The sequence below is a fragment of the Miniopterus schreibersii genome (assembly GCF_964146895.1).
Source record: "Miniopterus schreibersii genome assembly, chromosome: 17".
NCBI classification, from domain to species: Eukaryota; Metazoa; Chordata; class Mammalia; order Chiroptera; family Miniopteridae; genus Miniopterus; species Miniopterus schreibersii.
Window position 1 is genome coordinate 5,552,062 of NC_138117.1, and position 24,622 is coordinate 5,576,683.

The 24,622-nt window shown below is 53.2% G+C and overlaps 1 protein-coding gene across 2 annotated transcripts; it reads left to right on the top strand.

Moving 5' to 3' along the window:
* The first annotated feature begins 15,942 nt into the window (after positions 1-15,942).
* On the top strand, positions 15,943-23,370 carry OSR2 (odd-skipped related transciption factor 2). Of its 2 annotated transcripts, none has more exons than XM_081116601.1 (4): positions 15,943-16,322; positions 20,210-20,977; positions 21,934-22,033; positions 22,786-23,370. In XM_081116601.1, the coding sequence occupies exons 2-4, from the start codon at positions 20,322-20,324 to the stop codon at positions 22,966-22,968; spliced, it is 939 nt and encodes a 312-aa protein (XP_080972727.1). In that variant the 5' UTR covers positions 15,943-16,322; positions 20,210-20,321; the 3' UTR covers positions 22,969-23,370. The 2 variants fall into 2 exon arrangements, with proteins under 2 accessions (XP_080972727.1, XP_080972728.1); XM_081116602.1 differs by having other exon boundaries at positions 22,868-23,370.
* The last annotated feature ends 1,252 nt before the right edge of the window (positions 23,371-24,622 follow it).

Consider the following 24,622-nt stretch of genomic DNA (forward strand, 5'->3'; position numbering starts at 1 on the left):
AGCAGAGAAGAGACCACATGCAAATACAGTTGTGAGAGCAAGGCCACTGAGAAATAAGGCATAGCCCATCTTGCTAAAAGGGGACCAACACACGGTGGGATTTGGAGCAACAGAGGAAGGGCAGGGGTGAAACCATGAGGAAACTGAGCCTAGGATATCTAATGCACAGTATCTTAGGATACGGTAAGCTGAGGTGTGGTCAGTGCCAGCTGGTCCAAACCAGCACCTAAGGCATGGTGACCAGAGGTCCCAGGCAGCAGCAGTGGGTAGTAGTGTGGGTGTCGGTTAGAACTACAAGAGTTGTGGGACCAGAATCCAGACTAGGTTTGTAAGAGCCACAGCCAAGCAAAATGAAGTTCACAGGGTGTCCCAGTTATATACAGGTGTTCAAGGCCGGGTACCTAAGTAGCTATCCCGCTGGAATCGTGGCATCTGGAGGGGCCCAGCTCTGAGGTGGTAAGAGTGATGGTGCTTCCACGTTAGAGCTACATTGGATCTCTCTGCATGTGAGATCCAGCTTCACTCCAGATCACACCGAGGTGGAGGGCTTCGGCTATTCCTTTCCTGTCCGGGTCAGGAGTGGACCAGGTGTTGGCCCTCTAGTGAACACACGTTGTCTGCCCAACATATGACTTCTCTGTGATTCAATGTGATTTAGGTATTAACGTCCCAGTGCACAAGGCTGGGAATGTGACTCAGGTCTGGCCAATCAGATTACCTCACCCCCCCTCCCACAGCACCTTATCCAGAGGTAGGCATATGGCAAAGGCTGAGCCAGCTCTTCGATTGAAGGTCTTCTCCTACTACTAGCATTTATCGAGTGCTTACCGTGGGCTAGGAATTGATCTAAAAGCTTTAGATGCATTATCTCGTCTAATTCTCATATTAATTGAATAAGGGAATGCTGTTATTATCTCCCTTTTACAGATAAAAGACCTGAGACAAAGATAAAGTAATTTGGGTGAGATCACACAGCTAGGTAGTAAAGGCAGACTGTGTCACTAGGCAGTTTTGGAGCAGAGCTTGGGTTATTGATGTGCAAGGAAAGACTCCCTTTGCTTCCTCTGGGATAGTACACTACAAGGATTATACAAACTGGAGATTCAGATGACCATCTTCCCAGGCCTCAGGGTGGGAATTGTCTGCAGTGAAGAGCAAGGAAGCTATATATTGTGAAACCCCCTTTAAAGGGTTAAGGGGGTGGGGGGTTTGTTGGTCGGTCAGTCCCTCAGGAATAGCCAGATAGAATTAACCTTTGACTGAGTGTCTTTTCTAGGTTCCTGGGCTTGCAGACCAGCGGGCTTTGGTGTGTTTGGCCTTGGAGTTAATACCAGTGAAGCACTTAGAACAATGAATGGCACGTAGGGAGTGCTTCCTAACCAAACGCGATTCTTGCCTTCTCATCTTGATTTTCCAACAACTGCTGTCACTTCTCTAACGAACAGATTCTGTAGCGGGGTGAGTGGTGAAGGGTTTCACAACTGGATTAACTGTGTATTGTAAGAAGACCCTCTAATCAATATTCCTGCGCATGGACAAGTGTTAGACACAGAGCAGATTTTTCATTCAAAGATCAAAACTGGAAAAACCAAGGCTAAGTGAAAGCCCAGGGTCACACAGCTGAGGAGTGTCAGAACTGGGGTTAAAAGATCAGGTTGTTACAATCCAATTGTACCCGCCTCTTGGTTTGCATTGACAACGAGAATAATTAAATCCCTATACTCTTTGATAGTGTTATAATCCGATTTTTAAAATGTGAATTAATGCTCACGATTTTCTCTGTCATCGAATGAACTAGTTTGAAAAGCAGAAAGTGCTTGGTCAGCAAGAACCTGTAGACCTTTGTAGCTGAAAGGAACTTGAGAAATTAAATAGGTGGTGTGGGGGGGGGGGCTGGATTAAACAAATGTCTTTTCTGTGGGGCTCCTCAGAGCTCTGACTGTGGTGACATGAATTCTGATTCTCCAACAGGGGATCTAGCATACAACCTTTCCCAAACTTATTTGACAGTGGGATCATTTTTCCTTGGCAAAATTATTAAAATCTTGAGGTGTCCTGCACACCACCTAGGCAATGGTGGAGTGAAGCTCTAAAGCCCCTGCACAGGCTCCCATTTTATTCTCTAAACCCTCATTTTCCTGCCAGCTCAGGCCCAGAGCGACAGAGCCTTTTTCTTCCTGCTCAGTGCACAGCGACTCCCCTCAGTACCGGGGTTCCTGCTGAGACCTCTGGATTGCGGGCCTCTGCCCTGCCCTGCCCTGCCCTGGGCAGCCTGCGAGCAGAGGCCAGACCTGCAGCTGCTGCCCCAGGCCCAGCCCCACACCCCCCACTCCCACGCCGCTTTGAATCCCCCACCCCAACTGCTGTGTGTAATTAAAAGTATGGGTTCAGTTATTTACTGTGTTACCTAATCATCCAGCTCACGGTGTAAACCTAGCTTTTCTGCTGTGAGATCTGAATTAAAAAAATTACAACCCTGTATCATTCCAGGTTAAAAAGAAACCGCTACTTATGCAGCTTTTAAAAAACATGGAAACAATGATTCTCTGTCTTCTCAGAAATGCAAGCAAAATTGCAGAATTAAGACGCTTACATGGATGCTGTTTCTGACCACCCTAGATTGCCTCGTTTTGAACGGTAAAAAATCAAATGCCTGTGTTTCTTGAATTTCCAGGAACCGAATCTGGCAGCTGGTTCGCTTGTCTTTTAGAGTTTGAAGCAAGAGAAATTACAACCAAAGTGGTGTCAATTTGCTCTATTTATCTTGGGAATTAACTTTAAAGCTTAATTGTCAGAAACAGTGACCTCTCTACTCATGAAAATCCCCAGCGAATTACAAAAGCAGACTACTTGAGTGGAATGTGAGTGTCATTCTGGGGTGAATGGGCCTGCGGCCTGCATAGCGCCCGGAGGAAGGGAGCCGCTCAGCCCAAGGAGGGAGCTGACCCTGCAAGTTTTCATTCTTCTCAACGCTCAGATCTGGTTCCTAACCCACGGCTCCTGTCTGATCCAGGTTTCTGCTGCGGAGCTGGTCTCAGAAGTGCCTACGGATGTGTCTTGTCACAGAAACTAGGTGTCTTGAAGTAGCTGAGCTGGGGTCCTATCACTGGCCCCGTTCAGCTCCCGAAGGCCCCTGGGAAGACGGTGCATTGCCTGGGGGATGGGCTAAAGGAGTTCTGCTTGCTTAGGAAGGTTCTTGGGCTGGGTTTTGTCTGGAAACTCACCCCCACTCGGGCAGAATTTGGAACAAATGTTTGGCTGAAACCATATACTATCGAATGAATAGAACAATGTAGAATAGGGAGCAATAAGTCAGAAAACAAAAATGCAAACATACAGCTCGTAAAGTCTATTTTATGGAAGTAACACAATGCTGAAAAGGGACACATCACACTCAGTGGAACCACCACCCCACCTCACCCTTTCCTTTCCCAGCCTGATCCGTCTGGCACATATTTAACTTTAAAAAAAGAAAAGAAGGAAGGAGGAGACAAAATCATCGGAGCAAATAATGCCCTGGCCTCTCTCTGCTGTGGTCAGTGTAAGCCCAGATGCTCAGCAGATGACCTCACCATGGTCATGAGGTAACAGCGAACAGCCTGCAGAGGTACTGGGTTTTGGTAACAGTCTTTAAATAGGCACAAAAAAATCCGTTGACTGGCTCCGCCCTAAGTCATTGCCTTGTAAGAGTCATTGCCATCAAAACAAAAACAACACTGAACTAGATTAAACCCTGCTATACACAACAATCCCCTTCCCTGGAATCAGTTAGTGCAAGTTCAGAGCTGGGAACTGTGGTTAAGTGCTTTCTTTTACTAAAAAAAAATGGAGTTAGTTCATTGATTTAGCCTCAACTTAACTCTGGGATGTTATTTTCGACCCAAGCACAACTTTCAGAGGGGCTTTCATTGAATGGTGAGGTAGGCAGAGACTCGCACCTAGCCAACCAGACTAGCCAATCAATCCTGGTGATCATGGGCTTATCAGATATGGCACCCAGATCAACCCAATGACTGGATCTCAGAATGGTCCAAACGGGCCTGCGGGATAGCTCACTCCCCTTAGCAATAGTGATTAGCAGGGGTGTGAAAAGGACATCTGGGAGTCAAGCAGAGCTTAGCTTCTCAAATTGGGTGCAAGTGAGCAGCCAACGACAGGGGGGGAAAGTAGAGAGAAAATGTTAATAAAAAAACAGCCCTTGTGATTTGGTATCTGAGAAAAACAAGGTAGCACAGAGAAATACTTGCTGGTTTCCATGGTTTACCTCGTTTAAGATAGTAATCATTCTCCAACAGCCAGTTTAAGGACCCATTGATGGCTACTGGGGGGGGCTTTAAACATCTAGATCCCCACGTCCACCCATAGAGATTGTCTAGTATACTGCAAGAGGAACTGCACTTCCTAGGTTTAGGGCAGCGATTTTCAACCGATGTGCCACAGGAATTTTTAAAGCATGAAATACCTGACTATTTAGTCAGGGGCAATGACCTCTTTTCCCTGAGACTGTCAGATAAACAAATGAGAGCAGCCAATACAACAATAGCCATCCAGTGTGAGTGAATCAAAATGATACCTATTTTTTTGTCAGATCGACAAAAAATACATGTTTTGGTGTGCCGCAGAACTTTAGTAATTAGTTTACATGTGTCAGGAGATGAAAAAAGTTGAAAGTTGCTGGTTTAGTAGACAGATTGAGACTGGACTTTCAAAACATTTGTATAGGAACAGATAAGCAATAGGAAGCCATTACAGGTTCTTAATGCACCAGAGGAAATAATTAAACAGGTCTTCAAGGAAACAATCTGGCAGTAGAGGCAAGTCACCTAGGGATCTTGTGAAAATGCAGATTCTCATTCAGCAGGTCTGGCTGTGTCCCTAACCGGCCCCCAGGTGAGACCAAGGCCGCCAGTTCTCCCACTACATTTTGAAAAGCTGAATCCTGAAGGATGTCCGAGGCTGGCGTTCTGGTACTCGGAGGCTGTGGGTCTATAGCACACAGGCTGCTGGGACCCACTCAACACCTTTTCCTGGAGGGAAATTCCAGCTTAAATCTAGGTGAGATTGTGAGATATCACAGAGCCCTCCCTTGAAATCAGGAGTCTGGGCTCTGGGTTGCGGAAAAGTCAGCCAGCTTGAGAAAAGTACTTTCCTCTTGAGCTTCTGTGGCCACATTAGGTAAAACGGCAGGACTGGATTATATTGTCTCTAAAATTTTTTCTCACTCCATGACCCTAAAACTCTCCAATCCCAGCACAGACAATAAGATCAAACCAACCTCGGTGGCCGTTTCCAACTCTGCAGGTTATTAGTTACTGTATTTTAAAGAATCAACATGAGTATCTTACATCCTTTCGGGATGTTTGCTGTAAAACATAGATGTCCTCCTCCCTGTACATCAATTGTATACATTATGATTTAGACGTGTAATTACTCCCTAAAAGGGGGAAATACATTTGTATGTGGGGGGTTGATAAAAAGAAAATGCTATTGTATACAGACTGAAAAACACTATACTTTATTTTTAAAATATTGTTAAGGGCTGGTATAAACAAGTCATAGCTTACAGATGTGAGTAAAAGCTGCACAAATTGTGCACATTAACTATCTGGAGGGGAAAAAATTGGTTTTAAAAACTTTAGTTCTAAAAACTTTTGGTTTTAAAAATTGTTTGGATTGCATGTTCTTTTCTTTTAAAGCAGGGCGGGGAGACAAAGGAATTGAATTACAGGGTAGAATATAAAATACCTCCTTTGAGGAAATAAATGTGTAATAGGAACTATGCAGCCAGTTCTCTCAGGCATGGGAATCCCCCGGGGCTCGTGTAAATGCGTATAAGTATCTCCTCGGTGTCACTCCAGATGTTTCTGCAGGGAAGGAACCCTCCTCCCCACACATTGGCATTAACACTCTGCCTGTAGCCTCCATGCTCAGACTTGCTCCAAGCCAAGCAGCGTCCTGAGAGGGGACCCTCGGTGGGACTGGGGATCCACAGGCCCTTTCCACCTCCAACCCCCCACACCTGGAAGGCTATGTGCACTGCTAAGTATCCTCCTAGGCTTGGCGAGGAGAATGGAGCCCGTAAGCATGAGCACAGGGTAAGGCTCAGAGCAGAGTTTACCAGGCGGAGAGGTCAGGCCAGGACAACTTGAAATGGTAATTAAGTCTCTCCACACTTATCTTCGGAGATTGTCCTTGGACTCTAGCTGAGCAGGGCCTTCTCTGCTGTGTGTGGGGTCTGCTTGTAGTTTTGACTCTACCCCTCAGGATGACCTGCTCTGCATAGAAGCTGTAAAAAGGCAGATCCTGGCCTCTGCAGTGGCCCCCCCTTCCCCACACCCCAGCCTGGTTTACATGGTAACAGGGCCAGGAAGAACCAGGGCTTCCACTTTTCCTCCAGTATGTTCTGTCTCATTTCTCAACCCATGCTCCAAGGGGAAAAATGAAGTTCTGCAGAAGACCCGCTCACATGGCCTGCGTGACACCCAAGGACCCATCCCACAAAGGGAATGCTGCCAGGTGGTACCAGTGGTATCCTCCACAATCCACAAGATCTTCCCCAGGCAGGCTCCTGACACCTCTATCCCCCCGCCTCACCCACCTTCTTTGTTCACACCTCCCCACCCCTAGCAGAAAGTTACCTATCGGCAGCCGCAACTAAAAGTAAGCAAGTGGTGGCAATATGCCGAGTGGTTCCAAAACAGAATCCCGCCACTGACTATAGTGCTTAAAACCATAAAATCAGCAAAAGGGGACAGTGAACATTATTCAGACCAATGACAGGGATTGTGTTGCCAACACATCCATGGTAACATGTGTCAAGAACGAAGCCCTGGGCCTAGACATTCTACGCAGAGACTGGTGGTCCCCCAACATCTTCCTTAGCAGCAGAAGCCTGGATTTTAGCCTGGATACCAGCGTAAAGACTACAGCTGCCGGCGGGGTATCGCTCTGTGACTAGGTTTTGGTTTCTGCAGAGTTTCCTTAAAGGGAGGGGGCTTCCCTTCTTCATGTCCACCTTCCTGCTGCTGACTGGGATGAAGCCACCTTGGACTCTAAGGTGAAAGTCATTTTTTGAGGTTGGTGGAGCAACAAGGAGTCAAAGTACCTGATCATCAAGGAGCTAGCCACCCTATTAGCTCTGGCTAGCCTTTGTGTGTGTGAGAGATAAAATAACTTCTCTATTGTTTAAACCCATGTTATTTTGGATTTTCTAATATCAGAGCTCAGTCGGATTCTAACCACTGCCTTTCTCTTAAGGCCTGATATACCAATGACATCCCCAAATTAATTTGCATTGTTACTTCCCTGAAGAGTAACATCCAAAATAATAGCTTTGAAGCCTAAAAAACATCTGTTCATCACAGATCTACTCCATGTATCCTCTAATTGCATTAAAATAAGAGAGTACAATAAAATGTAATGCACAGTACAGTATTCCTATTTTTCAGTAAACAGTGAAAATATAGACATTTTCTCTTGATAAAAGGCAGATGACTTTTTCTCTAGAAATACTTGTTGCAGCGACTTAATTTCTGTACTTCAGACCACTAACTACTAGACACTAGGTGAGATTTCTTCTCCTTGGTCTCTTTCGTCTCTAAGTCCTTGGAGGGGTTAGAGGAACAACTTTATGCCAGTGAGGTCAGTTCACGTTAATGGGTAAGAAAGAATCATAACTACTGATAGCATTGATATGCATCCATGTCATTTAACCTCAGGATATCCGTAATTTGCACGTTCAGAAACTGAGGCTCCAACAAGTGGCATGATTTGCCCAAGGTAATGGAGCATTAACTAGAGACCTTGGATCCAGGTTTTCTGATTCATGCTGTATCATAATTGCCTATTCATCTGTCTTCCTCCCCATTAGGCCTGGCTTCTCATTCACTGTTGATCCCCAGCACCTACCACAGAGCCTAATATATTACACATCCTTGATAAATACATGTTAAATGAGTTAACAAGTCTAAAAATCCCACTCTGCCAATGCTCCCTTGGTCTGCAAGGGTTCTACATGCCAATGCTCTTGCTATATTCCAGGTCACTCCCAGGCCATATGGCCTGTCAAGAGAATGTGGTCAAAGATGAGACAGAGGGAACAGGAGTGGTGAACACACCCATATGACACACTTGTGTTCCCCTCCACACTCTCCTGGGCCTGGGTGGGCCCACCACGTAGGGCATTTGGACGTGCGCCTCACAGCCTGGGAGACAACTTGCACTTTGTGTACTTTTCCAGGGAAAGAAAAAGGCAACTGTGGTCTAGCACATTTTAGATGTGCTGCTGCCTGGTGTCCTGACATCATAGCATCCACCCAGTCTGATTCCTGGAGGCAGGCCCACTGGCCAGGCATGGCCGGGAAGGGTATAGAGGGAGGGAATGTGGGAAAAGGGGTTAGGCCCTGTGAAATGGAGAATGTGGCCTCAGCATGCACAGTGACCAGGCATTAAGACACAGTTCATGGGGTAAAAGTCCAGGTCCACTGAAGTTGTTTGTGTTTTGGGCTTAGAGGCAAAGATAATGGAGCACATCACTCCTTGTAAGACCTGGACTCTCTGAAGCCAACTGGATCTGAGTTGGTCCCGCTCCAAGTTCTTCCAAGGAACAAAGAGGATGGGGCCACCCTAGATGTCTGCCACTTCCTTTACCCATCCCTCCAGCAAGGGTGCCAGAGGAAGAGGGTGTTTTCATATGTGTTTGGGGTTTTTTTTCCTTCTGTGGCTCCCTACAGAGTCAAGAGATGAAATGAGGCTTGAGTGAGCTATGATCACCAGTCATAAAATCTACAGCTAAATTATCACCTGGCATGCTGGAAATAACATTATTGCAAAATGCTGTCATGATATTGAGGTCTTCCAGTTGGAAAGCCAAACGTTAAGCCTGTGCTGGCATTCATTTTCCAATAAATGAGTTGGCTCAAACACTGACTTTCTCTCCTTGACTTGTAAAAATGACCAAAAATGTAACAGAGAGTTCAATAAATGTTTTAAAGATTGCTATTAAGTACAAATACTTCAACAATTTAACCAAACCAGAGGAAAAACAACCTTACAAAGTCCTACCTTCCTAGCCCTTGCCCCGCCCCCAAGTCAGGATGAAAGTTCAGGGTCTCAAACAAGAACACGTTTGCCTAGTCCCTGGTTCATGGTAGACAACTCAAAAATATTTGGTGACAAGGAATTCTATGTGCCTTATGAATTGGCACATTACAGACTTTTTAGAGAGCTCGCTGACTTGGAGTAGATTCAAGAATAATGTATTAATCCTCTGGGGAAAATTCACAGGCAAACAGCTACAGAGATATACACTTTCCTTTGTTAAAACTTGTATCTGCATTCAAATATTGGCCTTGGCATTTCCTAACTAAGTGCTGACTGCTTTCAATGTTATGTCAAACCATCTGCACTGGAAAGCAAAATCCTGTTAAGAAATATGATCACAGGTTGTAAAAAGATTATCATGTTCCTGACCATTACACATTTTATATTTTGAAAATCCCCACAAGAAAGGGTCATATTAAACTAGCAAGTCTTTGGCAAAGTGGAGCTGAGTACTTTTATACAATTTACGACTCTGGTCAATATGAAATTCATTTCTGTGTGCATTTTCAGTGGCTTCCCTGCACTGGCTCACTAAAATGAAACCTTTTCCTCTGAATTCGAAACTAGACAAGAGGCTTCTAGTTAGACCGGATTTTTGAGAGACTCACCACTGCCTGGGAGGCGAAAGGCCTCGCCTGTTCTCACTGCCCACAGCCAGAAAATCTCGGACGGAAACCTTGAGGTCCAGGGGAGGCAGCTCTTCCCAGGGCTCAGGACGGGAGTTGAAGTCCAGACTCTGGAGAGAAAGTGCGAAGTGGAAGCTTAAGAGAGACAGATTTGGCACAAGAGAACTAGAAAGTGTGAATTTCAACCGGATTTTTATATACTCTGGGAGGGGTCAAAATAGGCTATTCTTTTAATCCAAAGCAAAAGGTAAGGGTATTTGGCCCAATCTTAAAGTGATAAACTGGAAGGACCTCCTGGGGTACAGCTGACCTCGGGAAGGGGGCAGTTCAGGGCAGCTGGATGCTAGATGGGAGGGTTGGGAGCCCTGCCCCGCGGTGTCAAGGAGCACAACAGGGCTTGTGAGTTTCCACTGTCCTACGAGTGCCCCGAGCAGCTTCAGCTTCAGGAAAACCCAACTGCACACAGACTTTGAGCCCCAGGCCAAACAGGTTCCTTCGAATTGTGACACTCCCTCACCCACTCCCCCGTCCCCAGCCACACACCCTGACCTAGTACAGGGAGGGGGGGAGGGTGTGGTCAGTGTGTGTCAAGGTGTGTGTGTGGAAGTGTGTGCAGCAGACACACAGAATCCCTAGAATGTCAGACAAATAGAAAGCCCCGGCAAGGAGAGAGTCTTGGAGAGTCCCCAAAGGTTAGAAGCTGTCAGATGAAATGCCATGCTTCTGTTGGGTCCTAACGGGCATTTTCTGAAAGCAGAGCAAGTCTAGTATTAGACTCTAATAATAAACAAACAACTGGCCATAAGAGGCTTTCTCTCCCTCTCTCTTCCCCTTACATCCCAGACCCCACTCCTTGAAGGGAGGAGTGGCGCCTTGTTCCCCTGGGGACCCTCAGCAGGTGTCCAAGGACTTGAGAGCCGCCTGGGGAAAGTCAGATGAGTGAGAGCCAGCGCGTGCTGGGTGAGTTAGCTGTCCTAGGCCACAAGTGTGACCCCCCCAAATCTGGTGGGAAAGGAAAGGAGGGGGCAGGGCAGAGAGCGGAATAGAGGAGTGGGCCCGCCTGGCCAGGCCCGCAAAGGTCAGCTTGACCCGGGTCAGAGGTTCTCGTACTCGGTGGGGAGCCTCAGGATCACCTGCAGGGCTCGTCTGCACCCTGTTCGTGGGGCCCGACTCCCCGAGCTGGACACTCAGTGGTGGAGCTAAAGAATCTGCATTTCTAACGAGTTTCACGGGACCGCGAGCTGCGCGCTGGGCGGCAACCCTGGGCCGGGCCGGGCGCTCCCGGGAAGCCTCGGGAACTGGAACCTCCGAGGCAATTCGAGGCCCAGCATTTGCAAAATCAGACCTCGGCGGACCGGGAGCAGAGCTGCTCTGCTCCAGCTCGCTCGAAGCTGCGAGGGCTCGTTGGAAACCAAGACTTTCCTTTCAATTTTCCCAACGATTCAACGTTGGCCAAGTAAATTTTTTTTAAGTGTGAAGCCTAATCAAAATAGGGTAGCAGACTGCGCCCTGGTCTTTTCTGAGGGTGATCTTCTCGGAGCTCGAGGGCTGGGACGTTCCCACCCAGGGCAGGCGAAGCTGCCCCCGGGAGGCATCGTCCGCAGAGGCGCCCGGGGCTTGTCCTGCGCCGCCCATCTCTCCCGCACACCCGGCCCTCCCCGCCGCGGACACCAGCGGGCCCCCTTAGCAAAGCGCCTGGCCTGGAGCTCGCAGCTGCCCTCCAGGCGGGAGCCTGGGCGCTGCCCCGGCTGCCTCTGGAGAGGCCACCTGGAGACCTGCTTTCCTGGGGGCAGCGCAGGCGAACGCGCGGCCCGTCGGGGCGCACGGGGGAGGCGCACGGCGGGAGCCCGCACCCGCGCCCGCGCCCGAGCCCTCGCAGGCCGCGCCCAGCACGTGGCGGAGCCCGGCGGCCTCGAGTGGGCCGGGGCCTCGCTCCTGCGGCAGCCGGCAACCTCCCCGGGAAAAGCCAGACCCGGCAGGGCCCCAGGCTCGCCCTCCTCGGCCACGAGCACGTAGCTAACCCTCCGGTCCTCGGCCTCCACCACCAGCTCCCCTCTCCAGGGGCTCGGTGCCCCGCCAGCTGGCAACAGCGAGGGCGCCCGCTGCGGTCTCCGGCAGAAAGACGCGGAGCAAGGGGCGCAGGCCCAGGGAGCGCGCCGTGGGCGCAGCGCCCCTCGCCACCCTCTCCCGCCCCAGGGGAGAGGCAGCCGGGCGAGGCCGGCCTCGGGCAGGCTGTCCATCGGGCTCGGCCCGACTCAGAGAGACGCTGGGCCCGGGAACTGGACGGCTGGAGGCGGCGGGGGGCTTCCCGCGACGCGCGTGTCCCGCTCTCACGCACCCAGAGCGCGGCCGGCCCGGGGATCCGCTCCCCGACACGCACGCTGCCGACGCTGGGTGGGAGGAGGGGTGAGGCGTGGGGAGTGGGCATCTTTCCGATGCGGCCCCCTGAGGAGCCCGGGTTGCCTCTGGGGCAGGGACAGTGTCCGAGGCCTTGGGATCAGCTGCTATCAGAGCCCCTCAGCGCGGGGACGCGCCAACACCCTTCTCTGGATGTAAAACGAGTGTCTTTCCCCGCCCTGCGGAGGTCGCCCTCGGCCGCGTCCTGAGTCCCAAAATCCGTCTGAGAAAACCCGCCAGCAGAGGAGTCACTGGGGGGCCTCCTCGTGGGGCGCCCAGCAAGGCCCCAGCGCTGGGGGTGGTGGCTCATTGGCCCAGACAGCAGGCCCGGGCGCTCTCCCCAGCACCCCCGCCACGCGCACAACTCTCCCTGCGCGGCAGAAGGGCCGCAGGGGAGGTGGGAGGGTCCCGGCGGCGGAAGGAGTCGCGGGGCGCCGGGGGCCCCGCACCCGGGAGCCAGCCGCCCGAGAGACGGCTCGCGGCCCCCGCGCCCCGCAGTGCTCGGCCCTCGCCTGCAGGGGGCGCTGCGGCTCTTCTCGCGGGCGCCGGGCTCGGGCTGGGGCCGCGCTTTCCCAGGCCGTCCGCGCGCGCAGTGCGGCGCCCGCTCCTTCGGACGTTTCGTAAAAGATAAACTTCTCAGGGTTTTGAGCCGCTACCTCCACACCCGCGGGGCTGCACCCAGGGCTCGCGACCCTCCCCCAGGCCTCCGCGGGCCTCCTCCCTACCCCGGGCTGAAGCGCACGCGCCCAGAGAACAGCCGGGCTCCCCGAACCCCGGAGCCCCGAGGCAGGCGGCCCACAGTGCGGGAAGTTCAAACGCAGAAGGTCCCCGCCCCGCAGAGGCTGCGGAAGGCTGGGGAACCGGAGGCGAGTCCCCAGAGATGACGGCAGCCGGCGTCCCCGGGGAAAGGGTGGGGTTTCTGTAATTTGTCTGAAAGGGTAAACGATGTTGGGGTGTCCGCAGCGCGCGGTCAGAGCGAGAGGGCTCCACGGCAACCCCAGGGACGTCTGCCTGGCACCTGCTCGCTGCCTGGCCCGCGAGCCTCCTGGGTGGGCCGGGGGCGGGGGGAAGGGGCCTGCGCTCGCGCCCCCTCCTCCAGCGCCCCGCATTTCCTCTCGCCTCCGTCCGGCCCTCCGGGGGCGTAAACTTTCGGCGGTTCGGGTTTGGGCAGCACCCACGCGCGCCCCTCGTCGTTTCTCCGGCTGCGTCCTCGGTGCCGAAAGCCCAGAGCCGCGAGGGAAGCAGAAGCCCGAGTCGGCGCGAGTGGCGGAGCGAATCGTCCGCGCTCCGCCGGGAGGACGCGGGGGGAGGGGGGCCGCGCACAAACGCAGCCCCCCCCCCGCAGCGCAGCTGGGCGTCTGTAGGTTCCCGGACTCCCCCTCTCCTCTCACCCGGACCCCACAACTCGCCGGGGCCAGGTGGCCAATCTTCCGTGCCAGGAGCTGTCGCCCGGAGAGGCGGGCAAGCGAGGCTGTTCCTGGGTGGGCCCCCACAATGCGTGCGCCCCAGGCGCGGGCGGGGACGCAGGGGCTTGCCCCGGGCTGAGCGTGGAGAGACTCCAGGGCCTGGCGCGGGTGGCGCGGAGGTGACTCACGCGAGCCTTGCTCACACTGCGGCTGGGGCTCGGCCGCGGGCTGGCCCTCTTTGCGGGTCGCGCACCTGCCAACCCAGGTGGCCTGGCCTGGAGGCTGCCGAGGCGCCGCGGGGACACGCAGCTTCCCGCAAAGCTCGGGACTCCCTACCTTTCACGCGACCGCAGCGCACGAGGCCGGCGTGGCCCAAGCTCCATTGTGGAACGTCGGAGGCTCGGGTGGGCGAGGTAAACGCGTTTATGGAAAAACCTCGGCTCAGGAGGTTTGCAGAAAGAGGGCGCAGCTCACGGGTGGCTGTCAATTCTGTCTGCTCCTCGGGACAAGCAGGCGGTTCCGCACACAACACGCACACACGCACACACACGCGCGCGCACACGGTAGGAAGGCGTGAAGTCCGCCGCTGGGGAATTGCCTCCACTTTATGAAAAGGAAATGCAACGCGTAGGAACACTCTTCAGGTCACCACCCCTGGAGTGTGTGTCCTGGGGGGTCTGAAAGAAGAGAAAGTTCCCTCCAAATCTTCCAAATTAAGAAAAGCTGCGGAAAGAATGAAGCGGTTGGAGAGAGGGGACCGCAGGCATCCCGGTAGCTGGAGCTCAGGGCTGAGCACGAAAATGAAAGCGCCCCTATGCTATAGAAGCCACCAGGGAAAACGGTTTTCTTCTTGTTGTGTGTGGGTGTGTGTTTTTTTTATTAAATCCTGAACTCTTCCACATTCTACTGCTTCCACGCTGTTTGTCAGATCTACTCTGAAGCAGTGAAATACTGAAGGATAGTAACCACTCAGGTCTGCCTCCCAGCTCACTTTGTAACCTTTGCGAATTTGAAATTAAGGAGAGATCTGCCATCCCTGAGCTAACGTTTTACCCCAAAGGAACGAAAAATCCTACCCACCTCGGCATGAACACGATAGCATTGTATCTTCAAAAACTAGCATCTCGCAGCTTCTGCCTGCCCCCCGCCCCCAGTCACTGGGTCACTTTTTGACAGTTTTTCGTCTTTTACTTATACTTGTCCACTTCCCTGAGATTATTGTCATTGTTCTTTGAGGCGGCACATCCCAAACCAAGTTTTGGCTGAGCACTCGAATTGTACAGCCTGTTGGCCTGAAGATCTGCGTCCCCCAACCGTGGACTTGCCAGGGGACCTGAGGCAAACCCCTGGGGCGGCGCGCCTCTGGGACTCGCTCCTGGTGCTCAGGCAGATCTCATCTGGAAAGAGGCTGATTAAGATGAGTGCGTGGCATCCCCTTTCTGTCGCTCGGTCACCCTGCTTCCAGAGTAGCTGGAGTGCGCTCTGCAATGACTCTCTCACAGGACCGAACCTTGAGAAGAACCTGAACAATGTATCACTACACTTCAAATTCCATTAAGTTTGCCGGCGACTAAACAATGAACTCCACTTTTTTTTTTTTTTTTGGCTGGGAATGAAGATGTTCATGTTTTGAGACGCTAAAAAAAATAGTATTTTCCTAAACTTTTTAAAGGATTGTTCTTCCCCAGTTCCAGATGGATTCTTTATCTGCCAGGGGGTTGCATGCAGAAGCCCACCTCTTTAGCCAAGGACGATAACCGCTTGTGAAATGTACGTTGGCTGATTAAAGCTTAAATATTGGAAGAAATTTCTCCTGGGACATTCCACCTATGTCTTTCCAGTAATTACGAAATTAGCCATTGTCACCTCAAAAACAAACTGTGTTCCAAACACAGATGAAAGCAGATTATACATAGAGTCAAAGGTTGGCCAAGAGTATGAACAACACTGTATTTTAAATTGGGGGGGGGGTGATGCGTGGTGAAGATTGCAATCCAGAACTGATTGATTTTACCCTACGAAGAAGATGGTTTTGTTACACTCGCCGAGAGCTCCAAGTCCACCTACAAAATGCCCTTTAGTTTCTCTGCGGGGGTCTCTCGGAGGCAGAAGGTCGGTTGTTCACTTTGTAACAATATAAGGAAAAGTGGCCCAGGGAGGGAAAGGGGTGGGCGCCGCGCCCGCGCCTGAGCTTTGAACTGAGTCACCTTCGGCTCCGACTGGGGAACGGCGGGCAAACCTGCGCCTTTAAGACTCAGTTGCTATCCAAACACAAGTAAACAGAGTGGACCATTAGCGGGCGCCGGGCGCGGAGGCGGAGCCAGGGAGCCGCGGGCCCCGCGCGGCGGCGGGACGCCCGCCCGGAGGGGAGGCGGGGCCGCTACTAAAGCGCCGGACTCGCGGCCGCGAGCAGCCTAGGGAGGGACGCGGGCGCGGACGGAGCTCGGCGCGCTCGCTGCCGGAGGGGGATGGCCCTGCGCCGCCGCGGGCTCCGACCCAACCCCGAGTCCGCGAGAGACGCGCGGAGGCGCGCGGTGCGGGGCGAGCGCTGAGCGCCCGCGCCCAGCGCCCGGGGTCCTCGCGCATTCCGCGTCCGCGGGCTCCGGCCAAGGCGACGATCCGCTCTCGTGTTTTGTGGCCCGTGGTGCTCCAGAGAATGTCGGCGGCTCCCGGGACTCCGCGCGGAAAGAGAAGTTTGCCCGGCGTGGACCCAGTGACCTTTCCAAGCTGTGCGCCTCCCTGCCTGGACCGGGTCTGAGCGGCGCTGCCCCGGCGGACCTTTCCCCGGGAGGTGAGTGTCCGCCCCGGGAAGGGGCTGCAGCCTCCCGGAGAAAGGAAGGGTGCCGGGGATGCAGGAGGGGGGCCGGGCGAGCCGCAAGTTCAGAAACTATGGAAAGAGATCATAGGGATGCAGTCCCGGGGCATTGTTCCTCACTTTGTCGGGTCCCAGGCGTGCCACTCCCAGCGAACACCCAGCGACACTCACTTTCATGTGCTGCTTTTAGTTTTGCTTTGGGACATTTGATCTAAGCATTCCCCGCGTCTTCTGATAAAAGCTGATCCGCGCACGCACGCTGAGATACGAGCCCGATTACCCCGGGTGTTCCCGACCCCGCCGCCGCGCGCCGGGTCCCGGGTCCCAGGGCAGCCGCGCGCCGCAGCGCGGACGGGCCGGGACTCACGGAGCCTGTCGAGCTCGCCCGTTTCCAACGGGAAGTTCAGTCCTAGGTAATTCTCCAGCCTTGCGCTGGCCTCTTGATCCAGGTCTGGAGGAGGGGACAGAAGGCCGACACCCCCCCCCCCCCCCGGGTCGGAATCGCTCGGATTCTCCAGAAATAGCAACCCGGGAAGGAGTGGCGGTGGTAGGAAGGAGCGAGAAGAGGTGTTTGTGGAGGGAGTGCCGCGTCTGTCTGCCTACCTGTTAGCAGAGAACAAAAGAGGGCCTCAGACAGCTACTTTCTCGGCTACACAAACTGCAGTCCCGAGCAGAACGAGAAAATTACTCGCGCAGGGGGAGCGAGGGAGCAGAGAGAAGCAGAGCCCTGCCGCGGAAGGCATCTTAATTTAATTAACTCCTTGGGCAGGCAGAGGCGCTGCACAGGGGCAGGAACTTCGCGACCGTTTTTTTTTTTCTCAGTTCACCTGATCCAGCCTGGCCATTTTTATTTTATTTTTTAAAATGACCTCCTTAGATCCACTTGGACGGTAGCTGTCTGATTTATGTAAAATTCCACTGTGGCCTGGGCTGAAATTCGGCCAGCCCATCCATCTATCCGTCAGTTCTCCCAGACACCAGTGTACAGGTTCTAGCAGATGACCCCTGACTGTATATTATTTTTAGATAATTCGGTGCAGTAACACTGTTACCTAAGAGCCAGACTCCTTATCCATTACCATGTACCATTTTCTCTCCAATGCTTTGAAAGCTCCACTGGACTGAAATTAGTATGTACACACCTCACTTGTTGACAGCCAGTGAGCTAAATTTTGCAAAACTTCTGTCCGTGCCTGGGAATTCCTATGAAGAAGACTGATGAAAGAAAACCAACCCCAGCTCCACTGAAATCGCGATGTGTTTTCATTGGTTTAAATTTCTTTCCTTGCAAAATTAAAAGTAGCCAATGGTGCTAAACAGTGTGGCGGAGAAATGACAGCAAACGGTAACTGTTACTGCCTGAGACAGAGCATGGGAGCTCCATGCTCCACTCCAGACAAAACGAAAGTACTGCAGGTCTCTGCATTGACTTAAATATTTTTTGACATATATTTCCAGCAACTCTGCGGGAGAGTGGAAATCTAAACTCCGTAATTGTTTATGGCAAAAAAAAAAAAAAAAAGTTTGCTGGATATTTAGGGTGGTTCTGTTTGTAGAAGGGTTTCAGAAGTCACCAAGGGTCTGCTCTTCCTGACGGAACCATTTGCCCTGCAAGTTAAAATGAACACACACTGTCACAAGGCACTTGTGTACCACCGCGAAGCTGAATTACAATAGAATCTTTCATTTTTGCGTTATGAACCATTGGGGGAAAAGGGAAGGCACTCATCTTTCCGCCGGCGGAACTAACGTGTAACCTGTATGGCAGAGTTCACTTCGAGTATTTTGAATCGAAACCACAAGTCGTGGTAGTCCTTCAATGGACAACACCCCCCCACACACACACATGCACACATAGAACATGGTGGGAGTTGTGCTTGCCTCCTGTATTTATTTCTAAGAAATCTGGGAATACACCCAAATAATAATTTTGGTTTCCTCTCTATGGAGAAGGCTGCTTTTTGACGCTAGGGGAAAAATAATATTTGGAATCTCTGGGAAATCCTCCTTATGCACAAAGAAGGAAATACGGAAAGGTGTAATTTATTTTAATGGGAGAGGAAGTCATCAGATAGGTTACCGGGGATGTTAAGCAGAATCCTTTTTCCAGTCTCTCTAGGAGAGGGCTGGAGGAGTTGCCACTGAACAAAAATGAATCGTGATTTGTGGTGGGAAAGTTTATTTCGAAAGGAGGTTTACGGTTTCGGTTGAATGGGCTGACGGAGACCCTCTGACGGTTACACACCTCTCATTAACTCGGGGCCTGGGCTCCCAGACCGCCTACCACCCAGCAGAAGCGGTTCATTAATAAATCCCTGTCTCCGAGCCTTTCCAGGCGGAGGAGGAGGGAGGGAAGGTGTGGGCCTGGAGGAGGCAGCCAGATCGGGCCTTGCCAGAGCGCCGTGCCATGAGCGCGGCCCCCTAAGTCTGCGCTCAGAGCCGCTGGCAGCGCCACGCGCGAGAGAAAGAAAATCCAGGCGCAGACGTGGTGCGTGGGGAGGGAAGGCCGAGCGAACTCCCCCACCTTTCTGCGGGTGTCAGCAGCCGGCGGGAAGGGTGATGGCTCAGACGGGCCGGCCTGCCCGTCTCCAGGGGCAGCTGGAGGCCGTGAGTCCCGCACCCGGGGAGCCGCCCTCGGAGTCGAGGTGCAGCGCTGCCGAGCGGGAGGAACCCGGCGCTGTAAGGGGGTTGGCAGTGGGAGAAGGGAGGCCCCCCCGGAACGCAGGTGAGGTGCTTCTGGGAGCTTGGATCCGAAGGCAGACCTCCGTGTTGCCTTTGGGCGCGCAGGGAGAGCAGAGCGTGTGCGCCTCGCTTAGGCCCAGGCCGCAGACCTCGGCCCGGCGTCCAGGTGGCAGGAGCCCCGCAGCGCACGTCTCCAGGAGATAAACCAGCTCCCTACAGGCCGGCAGGCCCCCCACGCACCGGCCGCCGGGTCTCCCCTGCTCCCCTGCCCACCCCCCGTCCCCCGGGAGCCCCGGCTCTGCTCTTCTTTACCCCTGAGGTCTCCTCCGTGTGGGAGCCACTCCTGGTACCAGGTCGGGAAGCCGCCGGGCCTCCCGGGAGCTTGGCGCTCAACCCGGGAGAAGGGGTTCGGGCCTCAGGGAGGTTCTCTGCCCACCCCCAGCCTCTCTCCGGGAGCCGAACCATCTGGAAGGGATCTTGGTGGGGGGTTGGGAGTGGACGGCCCCTGGGAAGGAGGAGGCGATTCCCGGTCGAACCCAGCCCCGGAGGTGTCACTTTTCTTTCCTGCGGCCCGTCACCGCTGATGAATGGGACGGAGGCAGAGGAATGAAATGAAAACCTCCGAGGTCAGCGCGGGGCGAAGCGGGCCCCTCGGAGCGCCCCAGGGCCCAAGAGCACGGAGCACCCCGGGGTGAGTGCGGGGCGCAGCGCGAGGAGCCCCCGCACCGGGCCTGAGCGCGCGCTGCTCCGGGCCGCTCCCGGCACCCGGGCGGCAGAGGCTCCGCCAGGGCCTGCGGGGCGTCGGAACCCAGGGCTGTGGGGTGACTGAGCTTCGCCAGGCAGGGTGAGGTGGGTGGGCTGGGCCGGGCGCTGCCTCTGCTGGGGGCCCCTGCCCCACTTTCTTTCTCCCGGGACCTGCGTCTTCTGCTCCATCCCCGCGGGGCCTGACCTTCCTGTGGGCGCCCAGCTCGCCAGGGGACCTCGTCCCCGCCCTGGCCTGGGCCGAGCTCAGTGCGGACTCGCGGGGCAGGCGCTGGGGCTCCCTCGCCACCCCGGGGGGGACCTGGGTGGGAAGGAGGACTGGGGAGGGAGGTGTGGCAACTCGCGCCGGCGCCAAAGTTCAGACCGAGCTGGTTTGGATAACAATCACGACGCTCCCTCCCTCTCCCTGTCATTTTTAGGGTGTCTCTGCGCGCCGTCGTCTCCCTGGGTTTTCACCGGAGCCCCACACCCACCGGCCTCTGAGTCCTGGAAGAAAGGGGCGGCTCCCCGCGCCCCCCGTCCGCCCCGACCATGGGGAGCAAGGCCCTGCCGGCGCCCATCCCGCTCCACCCGTCGCTGCAGCTCACCAACTACTCCTTCCTGCAGGCCGTGAACACCTTCCCCGCCGCCGTGGACCACCTGCAGGGCCTGTACGGGCTCAGCGCCGTGCAGACCATGCACATGAACCACTGGACGCTGGGGTACCCCAACGTGCACGAGATCGCGCGCTCCACCATCACCGAGATGGCCGCGGCGCAGGGCCTCGTGGACGCGCGCTTCCCCTTCCAGGCCCTGCCCTTCACCACGCACCTCTTCCACCCCAAGCAGGGGGCCATCGCCCACGTGCTCCCCGCCCTGCACAAGGACCGGCCCCGTTTTGACTTTGCCAACTTGGCCGTGGCCGCCACGCAAGAGGACCCCCCGAAGATGGGAGAGCTGAGCAAGCTGAGCCCCGGGCTGGGGAGCCCCATCTCGGGCCTCAGTAAATTGACTCCGGACAGAAAGCCCTCCCGAGGGAGGCTGCCCTCTAAAACGAAAAAAGAGTTTATCTGCAAGTTTTGCGGCAGACACTTTACCAAATCCTACAACTTGCTCATCCACGAGAGGACCCACACGGACGAGAGGCCCTACACCTGCGACATCTGCCACAAGGCCTTCCGGAGGCAAGACCATCTGCGCGACCACAGGTGAGCCGCGAGGGTGGCGCGGGAGGCAGGGGAGCTGGTCCAGGACACCGCAGCCCCGTGGACATTCCCAGCGTCGCCCAAACGCCCTCTGAACCAGGGTGCGCCCCCAGAGCCCTCCCCGGCCAGCGTCCACCGGCCACCCTTAGGCAGTTCAGACCCGGTGGGTGGCTTTCGGGGCTGTGACTGGTTTCTCAGTTTCCTCCAGGTCGCCCTTGGGGTGGGGCAGGTGAAGCCTAGGCGCCCCAAACCCCACAAGGGCAGCCTTGAGACCATTTCTGGAAACCCACTAGGACCACCCCACTGGGTTCCCTCCTCTCCCTACCCCTTAACCCCCACGCAGCGGTGCACCCCAGAGCCTCACACCACGACCTTCCTTTTAACTTTATTTGTGGAGGTCTTCAGATCACTGAATTTAAACAGTTACCCCCCGGTCCCCCACCTCCACCCAGGACGGTAAACTCTGCATTAAGCAGTGGCAAGTTGGAGAAATTACTATAAACAGAAATGTTTTCGCCCTGTAAAATCTTCCCGGGACTGGGGATTGGGTATCTCTTCCGATGCCACTTGCTGTTACCTAAGGTCTGCGGGCTGGTAAGGGAGTCGCCAGAGTCAGCCCCCCTCGCCCCGTCCCGGCCTTGATTTTGCCAGTTTAAATCCCAGGCAAAAGCATCGAGTCCAAGGAGGACTCCCTCGGCAGGACTTAGAGCTCCGGAAGAGCCGGAGAGGGCGGTCAAGTGTGCATAAAACCCACGTCCAGGGAATGTGTGCAAGGGTCTGTTAGTTGAGGTTAACCATAAACAGAATTACACAGGGGAAAAAATACAATCTAAAAACGTACATAATGGGCATCCTATTTCTTTGGTCCTTTTATGGCTTCGGTTTCAGTAATTGTCAAAAAAGAAACTCCCCACCGTGGTGGTAAAGCCGTTTCAATGAAGCCTTATGTTGATTTTCAGGTATATTCATTCCAAAGAAAAGCCGTTCAAATGTCAGGAGTGTGGGAAAGGATTCTGTCAGTCTAGAACTCTAGCAGTTCACAAAACTTTACACATGCAGGTAAGCTTGTTTTCTTGTTAAAAAAAAAACAAACAGTGGCTGGTTCCGTTTTATCCTGTTTGCTCTACAAAAGGTGTTCGGTGGCAGAGTGTTTCTCTGGAAAGGACTCTCTTTAGATCAGTTTTCTAGGCGGGGAAAGCAGCACTCCGCGTTGTTGCTGTTTTTTTTCTTTAATACATAAAATGAATCCTATTTAACATAAAACAGTTTTATATTTCCTTAAAGAACGGGCCACTCTCTTTATTCTAAATCCTAATTTGAGAATTATTATTTTTTTCATCCGATCTGCCCTGCATGTAAGGCTTTCGTGTCTGGGAGGAAATAAAGGTAATTTTGATAATGGAGGCGCGGTGAAATCCCATATGCTCTCTCTCCCAGGGGCCTCATAATTTGTAGTTTTCAGAACATTGAGGAATAGTTTAATTTCCCAGCAAAGAGGAGACTTATTACCCGGGAGAATGTCGTTCCTTAAGGGAGGATTAGGGTTTTTCCTTCCCCCCTTTTCCTGCCCGAGACACGGCGATGACATGTCGTAGAGCCCAGGGCGGCGACCACACAGTTATCAGTGGGATTGGCCTCGGTGTGGGCCTGAGCGTGTGTGTCAGTGCCTGGGGGACTAAGGGCGCAGATCTGTCCCTGCAGGCCCCCTCTTTTGTTGTGCGTGTGTTATGTGATACCAATAAGACAACTATTGAGAAGGGTGCGGTGGTGGTGTGAAGGATTAATCCTTTGCTTGCTTCACATCTGAACAGGAATCTCCACACAAATGTCCCACATGTGGAAGAACCTTTAATCAGAGAAGTAATCTGAAAACTCACCTTCTCACCCATACAGACATCAAGCCCTACAGCTGCGAGCAGTGCGGCAAAGTGTTCAGGCGAAACTGTGATCTGCGGAGGCACAGCCTGACTCACACCCCGCGGCAGGACTTCTAGAGAAGCCCAGGATCTGTCCCGTGCCCCCCCCGCCCCCCTCCCCAGACACCTCTCCACGCCTCCCCCCTCCCCGGGGCTCCCACCCCCGGCCCTTCACTGACCCCAGCTCTGTCCTCGCTGCAGCTGCACCTGCAGCTCCAGGGAGTTAACTCAGCTTCTGGAGAACTGAGAACTGTAGAAAGGAAAGCCACGCACGTACATCCCTTCACAGACAGCGTATGCTAGTTTCTTGTAGATATTCACAGCTCATTTTAGAGCTCTGTACATAATGTCGTGGGTCTTGGTTTCCTCGTTTTGTTTGGTTTTGTATCTTGTTGGATGCACCTAGATATGGAAAATGGAAGCCAAATTTATCTTTAAAGACTGTATTTTCAAAATAAAACCTTTTCTTGTTTGTTTCAACACTCCTGCAAAGAGTCTTGCTGTTTAACTCCTGTTTTTCCTCTGTATCCTGGAAGAGTGGGCTGCCTCCGAAACAGTCGGTACTCAAGGGTGTACTTTATCCCCAGGCTTTGAGAATAGGACTCGCAGTCCTCCTACTGGAACGGCGGCTCTTCCCGTTTCCTACTGTGGCAGTTTGGAGTTGGACAACTGTGTCGTCTTTCTGTGTTTCAAAGATATTAAACACGGACTCCCCTAAGGTTTTATTTCCTTCTGTTTATTCTAATTCCTCGTGTATTACCCCTTCGGATAAAAGCAACGTAATAATTGTGAATGACTTGCAAGTCCGATGACTGACCTACTTAAAAGTACAAGGTGGGAAGAGTCTTGAGGAAGAGCAGGGGAGCGCCTCCCCATTTCACTTTTTTTTTGAAGTCCTTGACCTGTCGTCAAAGTTTATGATGGGCAGCTTCTCTTGCCATTAGACTTTGAACACTCTGATTTAGCACGATAGGCAGACTTTACCCTGCCCTTAGGGGAGAGGTCGAGGATCTCCTCCAGGACAGCCTTCAGAAGCTGGAGGACACGGGGAGAGAAGAGAAGCTGCTTAGCTGTGTTTGCACAAAATGCTTCTCTCCAAGGGTGGAGAGCCTTTCTTCCAGAAGTTTCGGGTTTCTCGGCAAAGCAAACTGAGTTAGGTTTCTGTCACTGGTTGGCCTTTTGTCCCTGGGATGGTGCCAGAAGTACAGGTGACTGTGTATAGAACTCACGGCAAATCTGTAATCACCTTCTTGAGGCATTTCAACTTTTCCCTAATGGTTTCTGGGGAATATGACACTAGTGTAATGACAACCCAGTGTAGGATTTGGGTGGAGGGCTTTGGATGCAGATTAACAGCAGGTCTATGCAGAGACTGGAAGGGAAATCATTGAACTTAAAGTGGGAACATCAGAGGAACCTGTAACCCAGCGGCCCAGTAGAGTCTCACAAACTTTCAATACTAAACAACGGGGCGAATTAGATAGTCTCAGAGTTTTTTCATTTGTATATTTGTGTGGAGATGACATGGTTTGTGTTCAGGGTGATACTAGACAACGCATCCCACGTTTGTACCTTACAATCCTCCAGAAGGGTAGGTAGAGATTTGAGGACTGGATTCAAAATTTCTCACCAGCGCCTTGTTCAATTCGACTGACAAGGACTTTGCAAAATTGTTCCAGACTCGCTGCTCACTCTGTTCTCAGGGGAGCTGGCTGGAAGTCACTGCAGCTTC

Excerpts from the sequence above, each read along its gene's own strand:
- OSR2 (XM_081116601.1), top strand. The coding sequence starts at position 20,322 with ATGGGGAGCAAGGCCCTGCCGGCGCCCATCCCGCTCCACCCGTCGCTG. Across the intron at positions 20,978-21,933 it reads GACCATCTGCGCGACCACAG|GTATATTCATTCCAAAGAAA; the intron begins GTGAGCCGCGAG and ends GTTGATTTTCAG. Across the intron at positions 22,034-22,785 it reads ACAAAACTTTACACATGCAG|GAATCTCCACACAAATGTCC; the intron begins GTAAGCTTGTTT and ends ACATCTGAACAG.